The 26,057-nt window shown below is 43.8% G+C and overlaps 1 protein-coding gene across 2 annotated transcripts in view; it reads right to left on the bottom strand.

The window, feature by feature from the left end:
• NBAS (NBAS subunit of NRZ tethering complex) overlaps nt 1-26,057 on the bottom strand; it is a 1,762,396-nt gene that overhangs the window by 1,087,830 nt on the left and 648,509 nt on the right. For both annotated transcript variants that reach the window (XM_069235962.1, XM_069235961.1), the window contains exons 28-29: nt 22,944-23,066; nt 12,655-12,757 (exon numbers count right to left, since the gene is read on the bottom strand). In XM_069235962.1, coding sequence (XP_069092063.1) covers nt 12,655-12,757; nt 22,944-23,066 — 226 coding nt within the window. The remainder of the gene's footprint in view (nt 1-12,654; nt 12,758-22,943; nt 23,067-26,057) is intronic.

Genomic DNA, 26,057 nt, shown 5'->3' on the forward strand with positions numbered 1-26,057 from the left:
TCTTTTGCAGTAATGCTTGAACTTCTATTTCTAGGAGGTCCGAATGTTGTTTTGATATATTCTGTGTTTTTGGTGGTATGTTTGGAGGGATTTGTAGAAATTCTATGCAATAACCATGTTGGATAATTGCTAAGACCCAAGTGTCTGTTGTTATTTTCTCCCACGCTTGGTAATACTGACTTATTCTTCCCCCCACTGGTGTTGTGTGGAGGGGATGAGTGACGTGTGAGTCACTGTTTGGTTGTAGGTGTTTTGGGGCTTTGAAATTTTCCCCTGCTTCTAGGGAATTGTCCTCCTCTGTATTGGCCCCGAAAGCCTCCCCTTTGGTACTGTCCCTGGTAGGTGGACGGTGTTGAATGTGAGGTACTGGCTTGTGTGGCTTGACCCCGAAACCCCCCTCTAAAGGTTGTCTTGCGGAAGGTGTTGAAAGTGCCTCTGCTCTGCGGGGAGTAGAGCGCGCCCATGGCTTTTGCAGTGTCAGTGTCCTTTTTTTAGCTTCTCAATTGCCGTGTCCACTTCAGGTCCGAACAATTGTTGCTCATTGAATGGCATATTGAGCACCGCCTGCTGTATCTCTGGTTTAAAACCAGATGTTCGTAGCCACGCGTGCCTTCGTATGGTTACTGCCGTGTTAATTGTTCTTGCTGCTGTGTCCGCTGCGTCCATAGAGGAGCGTATCTGGTTATTGGAGATGTTTTGGCCCTCCTCAACCACTTGTTTCGCCCTCTTTTGTAGTTCTGTGGGTAGATGCTCAATGAGGTGTTGCATCTCGTCCCAGTGGGCTCTGTCATATCGTGCTAGGAGCGCTTGAGAGTTAGCAATGCGCCACTGGTTTGCAGCCTGTACTGCGACCCTTTTACCGGCTGCATCGAACTTGCGGCTCTCCTTATCCGGGGGTGGTGCATCGCCTGATGTGTGAGAGTTTGCTCTCTTGCGAGCTGCCCCTACCACAACCGAATCTGGTGGCAGTTGCGAGGTGATGAAAGCTGGGTCTGTGGGAGGTGCTTTATATTTCTTTTCCACCCTCGGTGTTATTGCCCTACTCTTGACAGGCTCTTTGAATATGTCCTTTGCGTGCCTTAGCATTCCTGGGAGCATAGGCAGGCTTTGGTAGGTGCTATGTGTGGAAGAGAGGGTGTTGAAGAGGAAGTCATCCTCGACAGGCTCCGAGTGTAGAGACACGTTATGGAACTCCGCTGCTCTAGCCACCACTTGTGAATATGCTGTGCTGTCTTCTGGTGGTGAGGGCTTTGTAGGATACGCCTCTGGACTGTTGTCTGACACTGGGGCATCGTATAAGTCCCAAGCATCTTGGTCCTGGTCACCTTGGCTTAAGGTGGTGTGAGCCGGTGAATGTGACGGAGTCTGTGCTGGTGAAATGTGAGCTACAGGTGGAGGAGAGGGTGGCGGAGTTACATTCTTCACCAGTTTTGTTTGTGGTGCTTGTTCTTGTTGGAATTCAAGTCTCCTCTTCCTCCTAATAGGGGGAAGGGTGCTTATTTTCCCTGTTCCACTCTGTATAAAAATCTGTTTTTGAGTGTGGTCCACCTCGGTGGATTGTAATTCCTCCTCGAATCTATGCTTTCGCATTTGAGAGGACAGTGATTGTTCCTCTGAATAGGAACCGGTAGTTGGCTCGGTTGCGGGTCGTTTTGGCACCAAAACTATGTCCACGCTCTTTTTCGGCTCCGAGGCGACTTTTCTCTTTTTCGGAGTCGAACCCTCTCGGCGTCGATCCTCCTCGGTGCCGCTGTCTCTGCGTCGAGCAGCTTCGGCTCCGCTATCTCGGCGTCGATCTTTGTCGGCAGCCCTATCTCGGTCCCGAGATGGCTGGGTGCCTGTGTCTCGACCAGAGTCGGACGATCTTGGCACTATTTCGGCCTTCTTCGGTGCCGATGGTCGGTCACCGCTTTTATGGGTTGAGCCATGGCCTGATGGCAGTGGCGTCCCCTGGGCCTTGTCAGTTTTCTTATGTGCTATCTTCAACGTCTTACTCACTGTTTCATGGTCGTCGAATTCGTCCGAGTCCGATTCATGGATCGAGAAGGCTTCTACTTCTTCTTGTTCCTCGAATTGTCGGCGTCCTGTCGGCGTGGACGCCATTTGCAGTCTTCTGGCTCGTCGGTCACGGAGCGTTTTTCGGGACCGGAACGCACGACAGGCCTCACAAGTTTCTTCCCTGTGCTCGGGCGACAGGCACAGGTTACAGACCGAATGTTGGTCTGTATATGGGTATTTGATGTGGCATTTAGGACAGAATCGGAACGGGGTCCGTTCCATCAGCGTCGATGTCACACGCGGTCGGGCCGACCAGGCCCCGACGGGGGATCGAAAACTACCCCGAAGGGCAACAGAGATGTTATCGTTTCGATTCTATCTAACCCGATCCCGAACGCAACAATACCGATGTAATTTTCCGATTTTGAGCTAACTTTCCGTTCCGAAACCCGGAGCGAAAGGAACACGTCCGAACCCGATGGCGGAAAGAAAACAATCGAAGATGGAATCAACGCCCATGCGCAATGGAGACAAAGAGGAGGAGTCCCTCGGTCCCGTGACTCGAAAGACTTCTTCGAAGAAAAACAACTTGTAACACTCCGACCCAACACCAGATGGCGGGCTATGCACAACATGTGTATCTACAGCGACAGATGCCATCGAACATAATATATCCATTAACATCTGAATATACTGTTGACACCAAAATTGTCGAAAAACAAGATCTAATGTAGTCTTAACTCCTCTGAGGCCTACAAAAGCTGAATTATGACCCGTTCACATTAAAGCCATTTGTACCTCTTTAGTAGGAATCTAAAAAGCTTGATGAATAAATGAGATTATGTCAATGCAGTTTTCAGATGAAGCTCCTCCAACATCTTAGGGTTCATTTGTTCCTTGGACTCTCTAACACTTGGCTTAACAGAAGTAATTACAAGCTTATATAAAGCCATAACTAAAGTGGATAACGATAGTCTTGAGACAGCAAGGCAGAGATGGAATGCAGTTCTCCCTACACCTCTGACCCCTGAGACATGGTCTGAGGCCCTTCAACAGGTGCAACGAGTATCGCTAAATCCTAGGTTCTGTTATACCCAGTTTAACTTTGTGCACCAGACATATCTGTCCCCATTTCGTATTCAGCGCATGTACCCTACATCTAATCTGGCATCCCCCCGTTGTAGGCTTCAAGCAGCACACTTTTACCATATGGTGTGGGATTGTAGGCCCCTGCAGAAAGTTTGGCATGACATAGTGACAGATATCACTGACAGTACGGAACATGTGTTCCCATGGGAACCAGAATCTCGTCTTTTGGGGATATGATTCAGAGCCAAGCAACATATATACATTCATAGGTTTGCTGACTTGGCATTCATTATTTACAAACAATTGATTACTATGAACTGGAAGGTGCCTAGGGTACCGGAGCTGCATAAATGGAGTGTTATGACATTGCGATGGGCACGGGCAGAGACACAAGTTTTGCTAGTCTTGCGGGACAGGCGCGAACAGGTTTTGACACTTGGGACAAGCTTGTAATTAAGTTGGAAAATTAAAATGACGAGCGCTAGCCGTGACTCATTGAGTTACGGGAGCCATGTCCGTAAGGTATTATGCTCTGGAGTTTTCCTGTGATAAGAGGGGGGGGGGGCAGGGAGACTGGGAGGGACCTTTGTTTATACAAATGTGTTTGTAATGAGCGCACATGAATGACACCAAAATGTATCTGCTTAATTGTTTGAACCTCCATTTGTGACTAGTAGAGAGTTGAACTGGATATACGAGACTCCATGCTTGTAACATGCTATGAAAACTAATACAATGGGCAGGAGGTGAAATAGGCTGGACGCATCCAGAACATTCAGGGGTGAAACATGATACTGCAATGAACCACGTAGCTATCTCTTGCCTGTATTGCTTGATGTCTAATGATAGATCTGTAATAATTGTTAACCAATAGAATGTGGTACGCATTAACCCAGTTTCTGTATTTGTGACTGACAATATGTGTTGGAATTAATAAAATAGATTTATATAAAAAAAAGACTAACACTTTCCAAAACTGAATTGAAAAAAAAAAAAAAAAACAATAAAACACCCATCATGCTTGTAATCATTGCAGATTTTCGGAAACACTTTCTCTAGTAGAGACTTTATCTAACAGCAGATTCCTCACCATAGAATATCCCATATGCATCAGACTGGATGTGGCAAATCTTGAGCAGTACCCCTTCACACCAGTAGGTGGCATTGTTTCACTCCATATCACCATCAAAAGTGACATTGCAGTGCCTATATAGGAGCCACACAGGCACACTGACATCAGTTTCTTACATAACTGTTTCCGCACAAAAAACACGAGGAGCCACGTAAAACGAATGTTAGAGTTCAACTAGTGTGCAGTATCTAACAGTATTATATGGGAAAGAGCAAAGTTCGCAGAGTAAGGAGGATAGAAGGGCAGTGTGGAATCTGCAGTTAGATAGAGTATCTATCAGAGAGAGCATTACCAAATATAAGTTACTTGTTCCTCTAATAGAGAGTTCTAACCACTGATTCCCCACCTTACAATAGATATCCAAGCAATACATCCCTAGAGGTGGACATATGAACTGGTTTAAACCAAAATGTCCTAGAGGACCGACTTGGCAAAATGCCCATCATAACATACCTCACTCACCAAGCAGTAGTGCTTCATGAACGTATAGAATGAGGTCCATGTGGCAGCTTGACAGATGTCCCTGACAGCAACTCTGTGCACTAACGCAGTAGTTGAAGCTTTGGAGTGAGCCCGCAAGTCCTCAGGGCGTTGCTTCTTCGCCAATGTGTAGCAGATCTTTATGTAGAGTACAGTCCATTGGGAGATATTCTCCTTCTGAACGGATTTGCCCTTCTTCGCTCCTACAAACCCAATAAAGAGCTGATCGTCCACCTGATGGTCCTTAGTGCGATCAATACAGTATGACAAAGCTCTTTTAGGTTCCAAGAGGCAGAGTCTCCTTTCCTCCTTGGACGGATTAGGTGGAGCATAGAAGGTAGGCAAATGAATACTCTGGCCAATGTGAAAAGGGGTGACTACTTTCAGAACGAAAGAGGAATGTATCTAAAGAACCAGCATGTCTGGGAAGAAGTTAGTGTATGGAGGCTGGGTCAACAGATCCTGACGTTTACTGACCCACCTGTCTGATGTAGCATCCACCAGGAACACTGTTTTCAAGGTCAAAAGCTGCAGAGGGCAGCTGTGCAGGGGCTTTAAGGGAGAACACATAAGAAAAGTAAGAACCATATTGAGGTTTCATTGGGGAATCTCAAAAGGAGTGTGGGAACAATTATTGCAAGTCTTTCAAATGAGTGACTTAAAGAGGGAGGGTTGATCCAGCAGCCGCTAAAAAAGCAGAGATGGCGGACAAGTAACCTTTAACGGTGCCAAGAGCAAGACCATGTTGGGATAAACAAAGAAAAAAACAACAAAACCTAAGCAAGAGCTGCAGAAAAAGGGGATTCACATGGCTTGAGGAACATCAAGCCACATATTTATTCCATTGGCAGGCATAGACAGTTTTAGTAGAGGGACACCTGGCTGCCAGAATGCATCACAAACTTTGTGAGGGACACAGAGAACTCTAAACTGTTGTAGCTCAATCTCGATGCATGAAGGTGGAGTGTGCGCAGATTTGGGCCAAAGAACCTGCCCTGTTGTTGTGACAGGAGATCCACCCGAAGGGACAGCCTGACTAGAGGACAGATGCTCATGAGTTCTGGATGCCATACTCTCCATGCCGAATCTGGAGCCACTAGGATGACTTGGGCCCAGTGAGTTATGAACTCCTTGCTAACTTGGGGCAAGAATGGCTTTGGCAGAAAGGGATATAGGAGTCCCGAGTCTATCACGAGGCGGAACACGTCTCAGTGACAGCCGCTTTAGAAACTCCAGTGTGCACAGATGCTGACATTGTGCGTTCCCGGCTGTGGCAAATCGATCTAACCAAGGTTCTCACTAGTCTCAGAAGAGACCTTGCACCACCCCCGGATGTAGACGCAATTTGTGATCTGTGAGACATTGATGGCTGAGTTTGTCAACCACGGGTTCAGAGATTCCACCAGGTGTATTATGAACAGGAAAATGTCTTGACCTTCCAGCCATTTCCAGAGGTGCAGAGCATCCTGGCACAGGGTCCACGACCCCACCCCGCTCTGTTTGTTGCAGTTCCACATGGCGGTGGTGTTGTCTGTAAACTCATGGAAAAGCCTTTCTTTGACAGACGGAAGGAAAGCTTTCAATACTAAACAAATTGCCCTCAACTCCAGCAAACTGATGTGGAGCTGAGATTCCACTAGAGACCAGAGTCCTCTGATTCCCACCTCTCCCAGATGGCTGCCCCAACCCAGAAGTGACGCATCAGTCACCACTGGAACTTTGAGAGGGGAAGAGAGAGGGGTCTGCCACTGACCCAATCATGGTCCGTCAGCCGCTACTGCAGATCTTTTGCAGTTCACTCCCTTACCTGGACCAGAACAGAGCGATTCCCCTGATGCTGAGCTCACTGAGACTTCTAGTTACACTGCAGAGCCCACAAATGCCAACGAAAGTGCTTTACCAGCAGGATAAAGGAGGCAGAAGTGCTGAGGGCATTATGTTCACTGCCAAACCTTCAAGGTGCAAGCGTTGTGGGGATTGCCACAAGCAGAGTTTTGTGCCTAACCCACATTTGGTTTGCAGCTCTGCCAAGGACCACGCATCAAATATTAGACTAACACACTTTAGTGCTGGAGTCCTCATCACTGCACTAAAATTTATTAGTTACACATTTATAGTGCACCCTAGCCACTGAGATGCGCTAGGAAGAGCTGCATATGATGCACTGCAGAAAGCCTACTTTAGCAATGTGTGTATGCTAAATGTAAATTCACATCTTAATTATGATCTCTGGTCACCCAGAAATCATAAATCATCTGACCCACAGTGCTACTGCTGCACACACAAATCAAACCAAGCAAGGTCAGGTGAATCACATAAAACACCAAAGTTGCCTGAGCCTGTGTTTTCTCGGCACACAGTCAAGACTGATATTTTTGATAAATAATCAGTGCCTCACCTGGATCTGGTGGATAGCACCATGTCTTTTGTACACGCAGGGTGAGTGGCCCCTGAGGGAGACACTCCGACTCTAGCAGGGGGTGGCAGCTTAAAAAAAAAAAATCCTGGTGCCCACCTCGGCTACCAGAGTCAAGTGGCATCTCGCCTTCTCCGAGGCAGGGGACTAAGAGTGGCATTCTGGAAGTGTTTGATGCACCCTCGTCTTGCTTCTGCATTGTAGGTTTGCAGGTTCTCCGACAGCGGCTGGTCTCAATGACCCAAACTACGTATTTCATCTGAAAAACGTTTGTATCAGTGTCTGGATTCATATCAAACAGAGACCATACAGAGAGCAAAATATTGGAATGCATTCCATTACGTCAGGTTTTTTATGCCGCTTCTTAACACCACAGCACATATACTGTCTGGTACAGCAACACTCTCATCTAAACTGTGTCTGGTAGCCTAAGACTTTTTTATTCTCCCTCTCTCCAATGCTGTCTGGCTGATGCTTGCCATGCAACATGTATTCGAATGCCGTAGGATGGACAATGTGTTTATCTCCACCTATCACAGCCTGGGGTGCTTGCTGTGACTTTCCGTAGCTTGATTAAATGTCTAATCAGTAAATAACCTGCATCCAAACTTCGAGAGCTCATCTGAACTCGGGGGGGAATGGAGCGGGGTGGAAACTGTTCCTGTTCCATAATGCATTCACAAAGAGCGAATCCACTTATTGTCTTTTTATGTTCATGAACATGTAATGGTGGTCGTGCTGGCTTGGGATTTTGTGTAGATTCTTTGGGTTGAAAGTTGTATGCAGCAATTTAAGTGGGCAAGGATACCAAGATGAACACCCCTCCACATCAAACGTCATGTGTCCACACTGTCATTGTACAGGCGGTGTCACTTCGGGTTTCCAGCATTTCACATCAGTGAGTGAAGAAGATAGGCAAGCACTGGCTAGAGACAGTGATATCTGTTTGAAGAGCTGAAATATAAAGAACGAAGGAATTTCAATTTGTGATAAGGTGTTAACTGTAGCCAAACATGATCTGAACATTTTACACTGCTCAGAGACAGGGATGTGATGTGTCCATGGTGCTGTAAGAAGGCGCAGTGGTCAGAACAGGTGTAAAATGTAGGATGTGCAATCGTATGGCAGTGTTTTGGAGAAGAGTGTTTTGAAGGAGTATGTGAATGGCTGCAAAATGAAGAGAAAGGCGGGGTATTACTGAGGGGCAGCGGGTTAGTGATCTTCCATTTCAGGAGCTTTGCAGCAAATTAAAGCTGTTTTAGCACTTCATGATGCTCAAAAGGGTGTAATTTCTGATATTTATCAGTTTTCATGTACTACATTGCTTGGCTATGCTCAGGAGAAAGTAGCACTCAGAGTGTCACACATTTAGTCACTGAATATTGCTCATAAGTGCACTGAAACAAAAAAAAATATATCACACACAAGCAATCTGAAAATTGGCAGATATGGGTTTGTCTCTGGTGCCTGAGGTCGGGATACAACCCCAAGACATGCATCAAGTGCAAGTCAATGCACCTGAAAGTTGGAAGGTCTCAGGCCACTCCCAGAGCTATTCCTGCAGACGATTGTCTTCCAGCTCCAAGACCTTCTCGTTAAAGTTGGGTAAGTCTATAAAGTACAAGAAGTTGTCGTCGTTGGACCACAAGCCTTTTCAGTTTTCTGTGCTTCCCTTTGGCCTCACCAGCACTCAGTGGGTGTTCACAAAAGTGACGGTGGTGGTTGCAGCCCATCTATGGAGGTTAGAGGGTTCCACTCTTCTACCTCCACTGGCTGCTGAAGTTGGGCTTACCCCTGGCAGTCGTCACCCACCTCCAGAATTCAGCGGACCTTCTGTATTTGCTAGGGTTCACCATCAACATGCCAAAGTCGCACCTGATTCCCTCTCAGACGCTGTCTTTTATGAGGTCTATCCTGGACACAGTGCAGTTCCGCATGTATCCTCCGAAGCTGTGACTCTTAGATATTCAGGCTATGATTCTAATGTTTCGGCCTCTATCCTGGAGTTTAGTGAGACCAACTCCGAGGTTGCAATAACAGGGGGCTGAAATAGCAGAAAAAAAATAACAAGCTCTGAAGTTTGGCTGACAAAACCACCCACCAGTTCAGTGACAATGCAGATTGAGGAAAAGTGTTAGGAGTAGTTGCAGTAAAATTTAATTAGTTCATGCTCTCAGGTAGTTGCTGAGAGGAAAAGGACTAGATTATGTGAAACAGGGCCGGCAGTTATGGAAGGGGGATAAGGCAGGGGAGTGTGGCCCTACCTCTTCACAATGAATGGTAGTTGTACCCCCAGGCAGAAGCACAGGTTCCATTATTCAATATAAGGTCCTGCGCTGCTGCATGAGAGGTAATGTCCATTCATTGAGGGACTGGAGGAGGCACACTTCTCATAATCCCCTGCCCGCCCCTGAGGAGGAGGAGGAACCATTGCACCTCATGCTGTTTTCTGGATGGTGACAGATTAAAGACTCAAGAAGTGCCAAGTCACATAGTGAGGAAACTGAGCTGATGATGTCACCAATAGTGCAACCTCTTTAATTGCCTGATTAAACATTAATTTGCCTAGTTTCTGATAATCAACCTCTTTAATTGCCTGATTAAACATTAATTTGCCTAGTTTCTGATAATAATATGTAGTGTAGTAATTCATACTTTCCTACCGTACTGCTATGGCAAGCGTGGAAATGCAATGCCTCCAATTTCTGGAGTCATGGCAGTGTATAAGAATTATATATGCCCTCGGCATGAAGGTTTGATATCAACATACTCTTCTAGTAAGAACTGAAGCCCTTACACTCTGGTGCTCTGGTAAGAGACTAGGAACCAACTTCAAAGAAAACATAACTATATTGCGAAGGACAGGGCAGAACTGAAGTTAGGAATGTTGGTAGCCTACTGCACTAAGAGAGCAATTCAGCAACACAACTAGAACTGCAGCTCAAATCAGGCTTTCTATGCTGATGTTTAGTATCTGGTAGAGACTCTATCTAGCCACAGATTCCTTACCTGCACCAGACTGGATATGGAAAAGAGCAGTACCCCTGTGCTCTGACATTGTTCAGCTCCACATGGCATTGTCGGAGCTGGCACCAACGTCACTTTCCTTTTGTTTACTTTTCATGCTAGAAGCACAGAGGCACGAAGAACACTGACCACTGGTGTGAAAAACTAGGGCCCCTGAAAGGGGAAAAGCCCTATCCCTGGACATTTGTTCACAGAACAGGGAGGATGAGTGTGTCAGTAAGGAATCTGCAGCCAGAGAGTCTCTCTACCAGATAAGATGTTACTGAAGGGAAGTAACATGTTTATCTGATATAGACTTCTAGCCGCAGATTCTGTACCTTTAAATAGATACCCACACAATATTTTCCCAGAGGCAAAGTTGCAAAACTCTTTCACACTAAAACGTCCTGTAGGACTAAACAAGCAAAGTTTAACCAAACTAGCAAAGTGACCATCCGAGGGACATGACTTCCAGGCAGTAATGTTTTGTAAATGTGTGCAGCGAAGCTCATGTTGTTGCCTGGCAGATGTCGAGGACCGGAACTCCACGTGCTACCACAGTGGTCGCAGCCTTTTGGAATGAGCATGCAAGCCCTCTGGGGGTTGTTTCTTGGCCAAAGCGCAGCAGATTTTAATGAGGCGCATGATACATCTAGATCTGCTCAGCCTTTCCCTTCTTTGCTCCAACATACCCCACAAAGAGTTGGTCATCCACCCGGACGGACAAGGTAGAATGACATTGCTCTTTTTTGGGACCAGATGAAGTCACTCCTCTTCCTTGCAGGAATGTGGCAGAATGTACAAAAGGAAGGCAGGGTGGTGGACTTGCCTACATCAAAGGGAGTGACATATTTCAGCAGAAAGGAAGCTCTAGTGCAAACAACCAGATTCTCAGGGTAGATGTTCAGGTACAGAGGCTTGGATGTTGAAGCCTGAATGCCGGAAACTTCTGGCAGATGTTAAAAGGAAGGCTTCTTGATAGTAAGGAGTCTCAGACAATGTGCAGTGGCTCAAAGGTAGCACACATTAGAAATATCAAGACCAAATAAAGGCCCCAATGAGGCATGGTGAAGGGAGAAATGTTTCGAAACCTGTTTACAATAGGGGATTTATAGAGAGATGGCTGGTCAGGCAACTGCAGACAGGCTGAGATGGCAGAAAGATAGCCCTTCACAGTGCCCTGCTATGTAAGAGAAAAGATAAAGACAAGGGCCTGAGAGAGGGCATCAGAAAGAGGGTCAGCCTGGCTCCCCTGCACACAATGCCACAAATCTGCATCAACAGCAGGATTATACAGTCTTGTAGGAGGGACGCCTGGCTGCCAAGATAACATTGCAGACTTCGGACAGAAGGTCGAAAGCTGTCAACTGTCGCAGTTCAATCTCCACACCTGAAGGTGGAACGTTCACAGGTTCGGGTGGAGCACCCTCCCCTGCTGCTGCAACAGAAGATCCTCCCGAAGGGGCAGCCCGATCCGAGGACTGATGGCCATGCTCAGCAGCTTGGGATCCCACACTCTCCAGGCCCAGTCCTGGAGAGTAGAAACCGCTAGCAAGCCACATCTATGATAAACATATCAGGAGAAACATTTCCAAAATGATAACATCTTTCCACCTCCATCCTCATTCTCTTGGTCCAGAGGTTAGCCTCACCTCAATCAGTTCACTTCTAATGGACGCATAAAAAATGAGTCTGATATGTCCTTGAGAAAACATTAGGTATGTGCCTCATGATTTCCGGGTAATAACCCTACTTCTGAACTGAACAATTTCCAATTATTCCATTATTTATTTATCAACTCATTCTCAAACTATACATTAGCTTTGCATAGTTAGCAGTAACTGAACCCATACTTCTGATCAACATAATACTCGCGGATAGAACTAGACCCAGGCAGAAATGAACTTATGCCAGCATAATCGTCCATAATTTACAACATTTTGCATCACAAGAAATGCCCAAGAATATGCCACGGTGCGTAACTGAAATTCGGGTTAAAAAAAAAAAAAAACATTGGCATGTTGCGTAATTTATGCGAAGTAAATTTCGCTCAGGCATAGATAATACAAGTCAATGCCTATCTGAAGGGAGAGAGTTGAGAACGAGTATAGAGGCTTGTTTTCCGAGCCTTTTAACGAGCAAGCTTGCTTTCTATTTTCTCAGCAATGGTTAAACTCTATTACTCTCAAAAGCTTGCAAAATCTGTTAACACCTGCCACCGTGGTATGTTTTTTATTTGTATCAATATTTTCCGTTAAAACAAATATTAACAAGCCCATGGATTAATAAATACACCTACAAATATCACACTCTTAGTATTTTAACCTGGTAATATAAAAGGAGCAAGTAAGCATCTTGGCACTACGCTAAATAATATTTTGGTTTCTACTGAGCAAATAATCAAACTCCTTTTTTTCACAATTGCTGGCAAGATTAAAAGAAAACAAAAACATGAACTGACTACAAGAGACATTTCTTATTTTATCTACACGCAATCCACAAGGAATTCTAAAGTGCAAACAAAAAGACTTACCTCGTAACACGTATCCAGATTCAAACACTTGTATACATTCTGATGCATATCTAACATATCCTGAAGTAAACCCATCCAGTGACTCTCACTAACAGGAGGCTGTCTGCAAAACAGAATATAGAAAGTGACTGTGTGAACCTTTACAAACCAAGGACAGAAGTGTGTATAAAAACAGCAAAATTAATAAAGAAAGAAATTACAGAGTGCCAGAAATAATCCAAAGTGCAATCATTTTGTCACTTGCACTAACTGAAGCATCTCATTCATAAAAGTAATGAAAGGAAGCGAACTTTCAAAAGTAGGTCATCACAGAGGGAGTCCAGAGACAAATACAAGTCTAAGACACTTGCCTTTAGCAGTTAGTGGTTTTGCCATGAATACTCAATCTTCCAGAGGTCTCAGCATCTTTTTAATCATCACCATATGTCAGTCTAGGGCTAGAAGATTTTCAATATCCACAAATGGGCAACAAGGGCCGTACGACATGAGGTGTGCGGGAGAGCAACGGGCCCTTGGGTAGGTTTGGTATTACAGAACGAGTTGCAGTGTTTATGTAGCCCTGCCTGTAATGCAGATAGAACCATCACAGATGTAGCGCTGCTGCCCTCTTAAGGGACTTGGCCCCATGCAAATGAGGGATATACTTTGGCTCGATGCCAGTGCCCTAGTATGAATGTGGGCGTAGAGGAAAAGAGGCCCTCAGGAGGAGCAGTGATCATGAAGGGGTCTTGAGCGGGTATGGAAGGTCGCATGAACACTCTCCAAGAGGGTCCAGTCACTCACTCCACCTACCTGCAAGGGGATCTCTGGCCAAGAGCCGCCCGCACTGTGAAAGTCGGAGCATCTCCTTCAAACAGTCGCTCAGTCTTTCACTAATGTGCTGCCCTCGCAGCAGCCGTGTGTTTGCGGCTGCCCTGAAGGCTGCACATTATATGTAATACAACGCACTGTCCATCTGCACCTGGCGAACCTCGATAAAAGTGCACTGTGGACGGAGATAGTGCTCCCCACGTATAATACTGACCAGTGATGCGCCATTATGGATTTGGACACAGAGGCCAACCTACAAGTCTCACCATCGAAAGTATTGTATTGGCTTGAAAAATGTGGCATCCAATGCTCATGAGGGCAGTTTTCATACTGAATCTTTGATTTAAATAATCAAGGCACTTTTAAGAGGCAAAACTACTTAGGAACTCTTCTGCCCTAGACGTGCAAGGAGGAAAGAAACTAGGCAACAAAATATTTTTAAGAGCAACAAAACTAAGCTACCTACCATGGGACTTAATGAAGTATTAGCCCATAGGATCCCTTGGTCATTAGAAATCTACTGACGGGGGAGATTGATGCAAAGTCCTAGCAATTCCCCAAGTCTACAGGCTTAAGATGTTGTTTCAGTGCTGGTAACTTTAAGGAACAAGAGTGCATACAGGGACAAACAGCAGACAATATAATACTCAATTCAAATTGCACAAAGAAGAAACAAAGGACTTTGGGAGACTTTTGTGCAGTACCAGGCTCATCTTGCAGAGAAAATGGTGTTGCAGGAGTCTATGAAACACCACTGGCATACAGATGGCTCGTAACAATGCCCGCATTCAACCTCTCATTGGTCAATAGACCACAAATGCCAAAACATGAGGAATCCCACATATATGTAGTTCATAGTATGTGATATATACTGAAGGAAATATCTATTGTCTAATAATATCTCCTGCAAAACTATTGACCTGTTTTAAATTCCTTAACCCAGCCAAACTCACTTATTTTCTGTTGTAGGATCGGAGTAATATACTAGATCAAGTCCTAACATATACAGGGGCAACTACCTGAGAGAGCTATATATGCATGGCAATTTGTAGGACAGCATTTATACCTGTGATATGTTACCAGTAGAAGGTTTGGTTTTGAGCATGTATTTGAAGTATTCAAGTATGAATGTACCAGTATTTGTATAGTCTGGTGCAAGCAACGGGGCTGTACAGAGAAGATGTGCCCTGACATATGATTTATAATCATTTACAATAAAGTACAGCTTTCATGTAGTGGAATGTTTCAATTGCGAGAGGATGTAGTATTCTCTAAAGAGGTTCCTTTACTTCTATTCTGAATCCAGAAGGGAGAATGATAAAAACAAGCATTTCTGATGTTGATGGGAAGTTGTTCCAGATTCTGTGTGTGTAGATGGAGAAGGGCTGCCTTCTTTTTTTTCTCTTGCATTTCTTTGTTCCAATGTGGCTATGTCCTAGCTCCTGGTCTGGAGTTCTTAATCTAAGCTGGCTTTTCTCTTGCCAGCTCTGCATGGGTCCAGCTTCTAAGAGAGCGAATAACATACTCATGTTGTTTAACATTATTTGTGATAGACATTTGATCTTCCTGCTAAATGTGCATCTTAGAAGTTTTATCAGACATTTGACAGCCACGTGGTTTCAGGCCAAGCAACTCCAGCAGAGGTGCAAAGATTTCAAGGCCAGAATTGATGCAATTACTTCTTAAGCACCGCTCATGCTGTTGATGACAGTTCTTTCAATTTGTCATAAGACTAAAGTTATGTAAACAAAAAAGACTGCAGCTAACCACACTGCCAGTAAGAAAAAATTGTACCTGACAGAACAGACATCCCCAGATGGTAAAAGTGACATTAAGGAAAATTACAAGAAGATCAAAGACAATCTTAGTGAAGGCTTGCAACTTATTATTCTCATGAGCATGTATTCCTGCAGATTGCTGATCATACAAGGGCTCTCCACAGTATCAAACATAGAGAGAGGATATTAAGACTGAACCACACTATTGCGTACACCAACAGCTGCTTAAGGACCCCTGTTCTAAACAATGCTTTACTGCTCAGATAAAATCCAGAAAGTACTTTATTTTTTTCAAAGATGCAGACAGCCGCCCAAGTGACCTCATGATAGAATTTGAGAACTAGGAAGCCAACTACAATGTGGCGCAGCTGCTCTCCTTCTTGTAGAATCAACGGCCTTACACTCAGGTGAATCTTTCATGTCCAATCTGTAACATGTTCATAAAATAACATCAACTAGCAAATCAACATACTGTAAACTGTTGGCTTCCTTGCAGAGAAGCCAATAAAATTGGTTTAGTTAGTTCTATTTCGTTGATCTCCCTAAGCAGAAGGTAAGAGCCCTTCTAAGATCTAATATGTGCAACATTTTCTCTATTGTGAAAGAATGAGATGGGGGTAAGGTTCCGTTCTGTTGGACTTGGCCTTCTCTGCAGGGTCACCCCCAAAGTTTTTGCCTTCATCCATTATCTGAACCTGTTTTGGTTGGCTTTTAGAACTCTCTGTACTTTACCACTGCTAACCAGAGCTAAAGTGCTAGTGCTCTCTACTCTAAACATGGTAACATTGGCTTACACCCCATTGGCACATTTAATTTGCGTTTACGTCCCTAGTAAAGTAGGACTACGGGTACCCTTGGCCTGTAAATTAAACACTACTAGTGAGCCTGCAGTACTGACTGCACAACCCACTTAAGTGGCCTTTTAAAACATGTCCCAGTTCTGCCACTGCAGGCTGTGTGTGCAGTTTTAAACCGCTACTTCGATCTGGAAAAATAAACTTTTTTTCAGACCTAAACCTCCCTTTGTAATATATGTGATTGACTCATAGGGCAGTCCCTAAACAGCCCACAGGGCAAAGTGCAGTGTATTTAATAGGTTGGACACATACTTTTAAGTTGTACATGTCCTAGTAGTGAAAAAACACCTACATTTGTTGTCCACTACTGTGAGTCCTACCTCTCCCATAGGACAATATTGGGTTAACTTATTTGGATTTATTTAATAGGTGATAACTTTCAAATGGCAGCAGGTAGGAGGCTCGAGTTGGGTTTCTAAAAATGTGTAATTTAAACCCCTATTTAATATTAAAGTTGGATTTTAAGTCATAAATGTGAAAATGCCACTTTTAGAAATGTGGCATTTTCTTGTCATAACCATTTGGTGCCTGCAGCCTGTCTCCTGGGTCACATGGCTAGATGTAGATGGCAGTTGGTCTTTGTGTTGCATAACTCCCAGACAGTGAGAAAAAGGGGAATTAAGTGTTGTCAGGAGGGCCCATCTCTATCAAGATGAGGTGGGACGAGATGTCATCTACCACAATAACACAACACTAAGGCTCTGCTTTAGCACACTCACAAAGGGTTTCACAATCGTCTTCGGGGCCCCCAGACAAGCAGGGCATAGGGCAGGGAGGACGGAAATTCCCGAAACCACTGTGGGAGGAGGACTCTAGAAGCTTCTCCCACTTCAAAGTTGGCACAAGGTATAAATATTAGACCCTCAGACCCAAATCTTCACATCACTTCTGGACTTGTGGACTCTGCCAGGAAGGACTGTCCAGCTGTGAAGTGTGCCCTGCTGGGCTGCTTGTTAACCAAGGACTGCTTTTCTGCCTAATGCCTGCTGTTGCTGCACCAGGACCCTTCTGCTGCTGGGAGCTGTCAGCAGAATCCAGCCTACATGGGTGCACCCAGAACACCATAAAATCTCCAAGGGTGAATTGACTGGCCCCGTGTTCAAAGCTACAGGAACATAAAAGGCTTCTTTGACATCGACGCAAACCACCGTCGACTGTTACCCCGTTCAACACAGCTTGCTAATCCTCGCAAGCACCAGCAGCTTCTTCAATGCTGGCGCCTGCCCAGGTGACAGGTCCTGTCCCCTCCCTGCTCTGACACATCACACTGGAAGTCTCCGCAAGCCCAACCAGTTTCCTTGACGACAACACCAGACCTCGTCAACAGCGCCTCAGCACTGGACCATGCAGCTCGACGCAAGGACTTTGCATCTCTACGCCCAGGCCACGAGGTACATTTCAGCAGACTAAACTCAGTCCTGTATTTAGCCCACGGTGAGCCTGACATTATAACTTGAACTAGGTCTCCACAATCAAATAACCACAGTTAGTGCTTTTTGCTTCTTCCTGTTCAGCCTGTTTTCCACAAATCTTTAAAATTGCATTTCTCTATTCTACTGATTGGATTTTTGTTGTTTTGGTCTCAAATTATTTATTACATTTTACTATATTTTTCTAAATTGGTGTGGGAATTTTCTTCTATTTTGTTTCCACTTTATTACTGTTTGAGTGCTGCATACATATTTTACACATTGCCTTTAAGTTAAGCCTGACTATTTTTGCGCCATGCTATCCGAGGGTTGAGCAGAGGTTTATTTGGAGTTTGCTTGTATTTTACACTTACAAGAATTGTGGTTGTTGATTCAGAAGGGTTTACCAGTAACCCAATTTCCTACACATATGGTGATAAAAATATAAGTAACTCCGATTTATTCATGGAACTAAGTAGGTAAGTATACACAAGTAAAAGACATATTCTTGTGTTGCTTAACTGACGAAACCGGTTCCTTTAGAATGTTATCACAAGGGTCTAAAAGGAAGCTAAAGCAGGAAGAAGGGAAAAGAGTGGGTAGAAAAGAAAAAATATATAACTAATAGCTTTTGTAAACATGTTAAAATTGACAAGCTTTAAACAAGGAGAGGCACATCTTCAACATGACTTTAACAAAAGCAAGATGTAAGGGGCCTTAGAGGAAAATGTATAAAGTTTCCATACTCCAATCTAGGTAGGGGCTCAAGCAAGGCCTCATTTGAAAATGTTCCCACTCAATTCAATGGCTCCCCACCTATCTAAGGTAATGGTGAACAAAGTTGACAAATGGATCACCTTTTTGTAGACACTTAGTAAAGGTTCTCTGAAGTGCTGAATAAATAAGATAAGTGGATAGTCGTTGAGTCATAATGGCAATGTTTACCACCGATTTTGGCAACAAATAAGGCATCAGAGTTTTCCTCTCAATCATATGTCTTGAGTCAAAGTGCTTCAAAAATGTGGAAGACAGCAGGCCCAGTTTTGCAAAGGACACTGCCCTGACCAGCACACACATTTGCTTCATAATCAGTGGCGCTAAAGCAATTGTAGTCAAAAGTTTTGATGCAGCGCCCCTCATGTAAAAAAATAAATGAATAAATAAAATAACAACCCTACCAGATTGCAAATATATTTCATCATGATTACTTTACAACATTGGCAAATGTCACCATATTTTACAAGTGAAACATTGTAGTTATGTTCACTTAAAATACATTCAAATACGGGATTGCCAACGTGCTATTCACAATCAGGTCTCCCTAAACAGTGGAAAAGTATCCTTGGTGTAAATCTTCATCAGAAATGCAAAGAGAGGAAGAGTTTTGGCTTTATTTGGATCTCTCCTCGCATCCACCTAGACACCCGATGGCCGCAAGTACATGAGTAACAAAAGATTTTACTGATGGCCCATTGCAGTTGGTACCCGCTACTCTGTTTTTATTCACTAAAAATGCAGCACTTTTTTCAGTATATTTGTCTATGTTACCAAGAACCATAATGAATGTTCACCCTGGCCAGAGCCTAGCAACCTCCCTCCAACCCAACCTGAGTTGAAGACATTTGCACTAGAACTAGAAGGAAAGGAATGTGTAATGATGGCCAGGGCCCCAGTTGAGACAGAATTTATTACCAAATAAAGAAATGTACTGAATAAATTCTAGGGAGAAGAACAGGACACGTTTCTATGGCTATACCTTTGGAACTTCCAACATGCAGGAGATCTTCAATAGGGTCACTTAGCTCCACTGCTATTCTGGATTTGCTGATTGCAACCTGCTTATGTAGTCAACAAACATGTTCTTGCCAGGTGAGTGGCAAAAAAGTAATTACTATACCCAGTGCCCAAAATCACTGCTCCAACCCTTTGCAACACAGAAACCTTAAGTAAACTTCTTCTATTTCCTTCATATAATATATCTGATTTTATTTTTTTCTCGGATACACATATGAATGACATTGTTGTACAGAAGGCAGAGAGAAACAGTTTGATTGCTTTCTATCTTCATCTGTCACTCAGTTTTTTCAAGAGTGCTCTAAGCGCAGCCGAAAGTCAGACAGTGAAACTGTCACGTAAGACCCCGCAGGGCTGCAGTACTTCCCCATGAAAAGAATCCAGAGATCTGTCCACAACATCAAGTTTCTACGTAGTTTCAATGGAACCAACACATGATCCTGAAAAGGCCCCTCTTTTTGTTTGGAATGATCTCGACTGTTCAGATGTTTACATTCAGCTAATATAAGCCACCAGTTTGAGAGGCTGAAGCGTCTTCCTCAATATAGGTCCCAGGCCCAGCTCTCCTCATGTACTGCTCTTGCTCCTGTCTTCTCCTTGGTTTTCCCCCATTGTCTGAGTGCCTTTTCCTTTCTCTTCCCTAGTTCTCATTGATTTCTCCCTGATTTTTCCCCGTTTTTGTGTGTCGTCTCCTTACTTTTCCCTCGTTTTCACTGCTTTCTCCTTGCTTTTCCCTTTTTGTTTGTGTGCCTTCTCCTTGCTTTTCCTTCGTTTTCACTGCTTTTTCCTTGCTTTTCCCTCATTTTTTGTGTGCCTTCTCCTTGCTTTTCCATCGTTTTCACTACTTTCTCTTTGTTTTTCCCTTGGTTTTTGTATGCCTTCTCCTTGCTTTTCCCTCGTTTTCACTGCTTTCTCAGGGACCTGCAAGCTGGATAGCCTGTCGGGTGATTAAACATGCTTTACAAATCCTGATTGACTGACTGATCCAGAATCCAGCAATGAACTGTAATCAATGACTGGGGAGTAACAACATCTTCAGATTTAAGAATAAATGGAGGTTGTGAAGGAAATAACACATAGCTTGCAAGTGAACAGAAGGGTATAGCGGAGACTCTAACAGTTTCCTAGCTAAGATACTATATGGGTCCTGTGCCTTCTAAACTGGGCTGCCAATTTCACTATGACTACAGTGAATACTCTGAGAGCTCAGGCTACTGCTACTGGATGAGCAGCAATTTGAAAAGTTGTGCTCCTACTACAAGTCACTGGCACCTTCTTGGACACCGTCTTGTCGAGATATTAAAGCTTATCTCTTGAACATCTACTAAAACCAACCAATTATATATATCTACAGAATCTATACCAATGTCACTACCTCCAATTTATGCTTCTTTGAAATGTTTTGAGAAAGCAAAGATCCCAAATTGGGCCGAGTGGTCTGCCTTTCCTTTGGTCCAAAAAATATCTTGAACAACCTTTACTGATGGGCTGCAGAGCACTTTTCAAACCGTCTATTTTTCAACCGTGCAAGAGCCCTGGGTATCAAGCTGTTTGGGTTAAGTGAAGAGGCATGTGGGCAGTAGAGGAATGGATGGTGATTACCTCAATAATAGAAAGAAGCATTCCAGTTTTATAAAATGAAGGGTCTCCAATCTCTCTCCAGCTTGTGAAGACAAAACTCTCCCCACACCAGTGTGTTTATACCGTGAAAAAAACTGAAGGTTCTTCCCTGAACTGGGTGCAAATAGTATGGAAACGACCCTCTACAAAATTCTGCTCCACTGTACATACAGACATGCTAGTATTGTTGATGAACTGGCACAACAGCCAAGGCTAGTCCCAGAGAACAGGCTGTGCCACGACTCTAGTTTAATCATTCATAGATTGTGCTGAATAATCCCTCTCCATTAAATGGTATGTCCTAGAAGCATGCTTGCACACTTGAGAATTCAGAAGCATGCACTCACGAATGGTGGCAGATAAGGGCCCCAATGTCAATGGGGTAGTTCAATCCTTCAACCACATTCAGGTTTCATCGCAGGGCTGTTTAGATACGTAAATGCAACGCTTGACAACCCGAGACGGAGCATATGTTAAGTAATTAGGATTGCCATTTCTCACACCGCATACGTGTATCTAGACATCATGCAATACCAAAATGCCCCAGGAAACGCCTTTCTGCCCAAACTGTCTAGTTTCAAGGATTTTCTGTAAGCTGGTGCAGAGCTTAAATTTGGGACTCAAGCGGGTTATTTAAAATGTGAATCTCTACCTTTCTGGAACCCAAAACTCCCATGAGAAACTAGTGTGAGGAGCAGAGCGGGTCTACACAGGGAAGGAGAAACTGGGCTTAAGTTTACCTGCTTGTTCCACATACACCTAACACATGGTTTGAAATGGGTCCTCCAGACATGGGAGTACTGGATTTAATTATTTAAAAGTCTGTCATTGCTAGATGAAATATTAACGATAACTGTTTATGTTGATTTTGTTTGCGTGCAGTATTGAATATAGGCATTTCTACACACACTTTGATCACCCACTTTGCTTTCTGATCTCCATTACTCAGTTTTCATATGGCAGCTGCTAGTTTCCCTCTTGAATTTGCCCAAATAATATTTGCTTCCTATCCCTCCGGGTCAAGTGTGCCTAATGCTACTTCAGAAACTTGAATGAAACAGATTTCCTGTCTTGTCTTATACATGTTTCTATTTCTTCGTTTTTTTAAATTATGTTTCCTGTATTGGGATTTGCTCTACTGCTATTCCTAAAATCATTCTCCAACTTCAATTATGTTGGGAGTGCAATTCAAGACAATGGAGTGTCAGAGAGCCAATAACAGATGGTGAAGATTTGCTCTAAGATTCCACTGCTTGTCTTTTTGTTTCTCACTGTTTAATTTGATACATTACAGCCCTTCACTATAGGGCCCATAATGCAAGTAGAGGGTCTATGACGACTTGCACAGTCTCCAGCAATGGGCTATTACGACATAATGCAAGATTCCATGGCTTAGTACAGTATCCTGATGCATTTTGTTCTATAGTAGCTAATTAGGCAAATGTTATATAATCAACCGGTGCACCAGCAAGGAAGCTTTGGGGGTATGTGCGCTAATGACACCTTAAATGACAGCTTAGCGCACCCACCCACCCAACCCTTGTGATATGATTTTCTGCCTTAATTCGCATTATGAAAATGCTGGCATTAGAGATTCTTGCATAGTTACTGGTTAGTTTTATGTAAGGTTGTGTCTGGTAAGGGGATTTGAGCAGAGAGGGAGTGTAAGGCCTGTTACACCTCGAGTTTAATACATTTTGAATCGCAAATTTCTTACATGGGGTGCTATATTGTTTTTTATAAGGAGGAGGGGCTTTTTGGTTACTTTTGTTTGGTTATTATTTGTTTCAGAATATATTTTCGTTTTTTTATAGAGGTATACTTATTTTATATTCAATGCTTCTCAATTCAACTAACTAAGAGGTACCTGCAAATAAAAATGGTTGTTAGTAGTTCGTTAATTGTCGGTGGTTTAAATTAGATGGATTCCTTTCCTACATACATACATACAGCAACAAAACATACGTCGCAACACCACCAAATAATCCCAGTGACACGATCTTTGTGTGGTCCATACTCACTTGCGTCCTGTATGTCTGGTCAGTCGGACCATAAGCTTTTGCGCCTCCTCCTGGCTGGACTGCGTCTCTTTCACAAAGGAAATCGGTTTCTGCAGCCCGTGCTTTTCCAGGATTTCTGAAACACTGCAAAAATACCACTTCCAATAAGTATCACATGAGCTGCCGTTTTTCAAAGAGTTTATTTGCATTACAGGCATATTCTAATTAATGGACCAGTAAATGCCGCTTTGTGATTTGTGAAGGTAATGATGTTTCAGTGCTGCTGGGAACTGGCACTAAATTGCTTTCATTTCCTGTCGTCTACAGAGTATTTCAAATGGCAACTCATGCCCGCAGCGCAGAGTCAGTTTCTCCTTCAGAACACGTGGGCTCGGATTTCTCGGCCCATCCTTGAGATGTTCAAGTCAAGGCCCTCTCAGCTCACCAAGATAGGCTGCGGCTTGCAGACAGTAATATCTGAATAAGAACTACTACTTCTGCCATATAGAGGCAACCTAAGGACTGAAGCACACAATCTGCTCCATGGATTCATAACAACAACATCAAAGCGTTGGGAAGATACACGTCCCTTGACCTTTTTTCGTTTCAGTTTATGCCCATGGCTCAAAGCAGCTAAGAAAACCATGTCCAACCATGGTGGCGATTGGCAAAGCTGCATATAAATTACAATACTGCTGGGAAAACGGCATATAAGAGTGATTTCTGTCAGGCCTGAAATGTATAATGCATTAGCACGAGTTTGATCAATGGATGAGAACTCTACACAACTCTGCCTACTCCACATGTACTGATCTTACATTAGAACAGAACGGAGAGCTTTCCTGTAGGAGTGTTTAGGTTAACAGGAAGTTTTTACTTTGAGTGTATTTACAAACATGTTGCAATGCAGTTCCCCAAGTGAGCCAACTCTAACTCGCACCAGAAGGATTCAAGCACACAAGAGGCAGAAAGTGTTCAATTTCCCCATGGAGAGGTTGGATGGGGAAACATAAGCAGTAAAAAGAGTTAGGGCCGCATTCAGTAAAGGGCAATTGCTGGCTATCCACTAAAAAGGATGCATGCCCCTTCCTCTGCTGCCATCTTACCTAGTGGGTACCAAAAGGTAGTGGTACCAGATGATGGAGCTGCTGCCAGACCTGATTGCAAGAACTCCAATGAGCAGTCACAACGCCATTTCATCCATCGTCCCTTGTGTGCATGACTGCCATAGAAAACCATTGTGGCGTCAAGCAGAAATATGACCCCGATATAAACTACCAACACATCAGGGACACGACAATATTATGTATATAAAACCTGCCTGTGACATTCCACATCAAGGACATTCTCAGAATGCCACTGGATATATCTTATTGAACCTTCTTGGGGTGAGATAGGCTATCTGCAGAAGGGGAACTTCAATTAATTCAAATCTGGCATTATGGGGCCCTTTATGGGGCAGGTCAAGTCTCATGCCGACTCGCTGTCATTGAATTTCCTTCTCATTTATCCCTGAGGCTATCCAGAAATACACCTCTTTCTGTAGTGCACAGTAAAGCCAGCTGACCTGTCTTCTGTGATTCCTTTTAATGTATAGTGAGTGCAGCAGGGCATGAGTCTAAGGGCTCTGCCTACAATATCCCACAGCTAGCGCATCACCTTTATTAGTGTTCTGAATGTTAAGAAGTGTCTCCTATGTATTCCTCCCTTCACTAACGTTTCAATGGTAACAAGGACCCATCCCTGAATAGGTCTCCTATCACAGTGAAACATTCTGTTTCAAATGCAACAAGTTTTTATCTTGTGAAATAAACACCCTGCTAAAAAAACAGTGAGTGGCTTGACCTGTTGAGCTATACATAGCCATCTTTTGAGGCAGCTAAGGGTCACGCGTATCAGATGGGGCTGATCCTGCTTTGAGAGGGCGTGAGGAAGGATCCAGTAGTCCCTCTTGTATTTGGGAGGATCCCACGCCTGTTTCTGACAAATGGTGTCCGAATCACCACTGGTCTGCCCATTATAGCTTGGCAGATCAATAATATATTTCAAATTCCAGTGCCCGACTCCTCCATGTGCAGGTGGAAGATCCATGAGTAAGCATTAACTGCCCACCTGAATAATATTCAGAGAGTCAAATATACATAGTTCACTTTGGCCACCACATTTGAGGTGCAACAGTACCTTACCGATGGGACACAAATGATAAATGTCTGTCTATCAAGCATCCTGCCCATTAACCTCTAGCGCTTCAAGACACAAAGGAAAGGCCTGGATATTCCATGATCAATTATGTCTTTACATTAAAGAGGATTTCCAGCAAAAACCAATCATGATGCGGAAGTGGACAACTCAGTTTCACTTTGTTTATTCAAAGCAGACCATAAATAAAGTATGAAACAGAAACACATGGGGGTTTGAGTTTAGCATCATGACATAAAATTCTTGAAAGCTAATGTTCTGCAGTGATGATGGCGCAGAACTGACAGATGTGGAATTGTCACGTTTTCTGCATTACTGCACAGTGGTGCGCAGGTGACACAGGTATTTAGAGCAAGATTGTTCTGCATTGCTGGGGGAGTGGTGGGGATTTGTGAGGTAGGTGGAACATTATTCTTCTACATTGTTGGATGGTATTTATGGTATTAAAGCGTTTCAGGAGATACTTACAACATGGCCCATTTACATTCCTGCTGAGAGCTACCATAAACCTAGAACGTTGTTCTTCTACATTGCTAGAGGATGGTGAGGAACTGACAAAGGTACTTGGGGACACGATTCTGCTGCTTTGATGGAGGTCAGTTAACCAGCAGTTCCAATGGACTCACTTAAGCCAAAACTATATCGCTCAGACTGTCATTTCTCTACGCTCCAGCAGCACAGATCACTGGCACTCTGTTTTGTGCTCTTATTTCTTTCGAAGACAGCAGGTTTGATGACAACATCCATGAACTGGGATGATACTAAACATTTGAGCATGTGCCTGCTATGCTCAACAGAACTGCATTAAGGATTGACACTTTGTAGCAAAACTCATCCATGACCTATAGTCTGGCCAGGAAAGGTCATTAAACCACTTTTTTTAAAGTTGTTTTTATTCAGTAATCACAATGTATAAATTCCACTGAAAGGCACAAA

Source organism: Pleurodeles waltl, chromosome 5 (genome assembly GCF_031143425.1).
Source record: "Pleurodeles waltl isolate 20211129_DDA chromosome 5, aPleWal1.hap1.20221129, whole genome shotgun sequence".
In the NCBI taxonomy this organism is placed as follows: Eukaryota; Metazoa; Chordata; class Amphibia; order Caudata; family Salamandridae; genus Pleurodeles; species Pleurodeles waltl.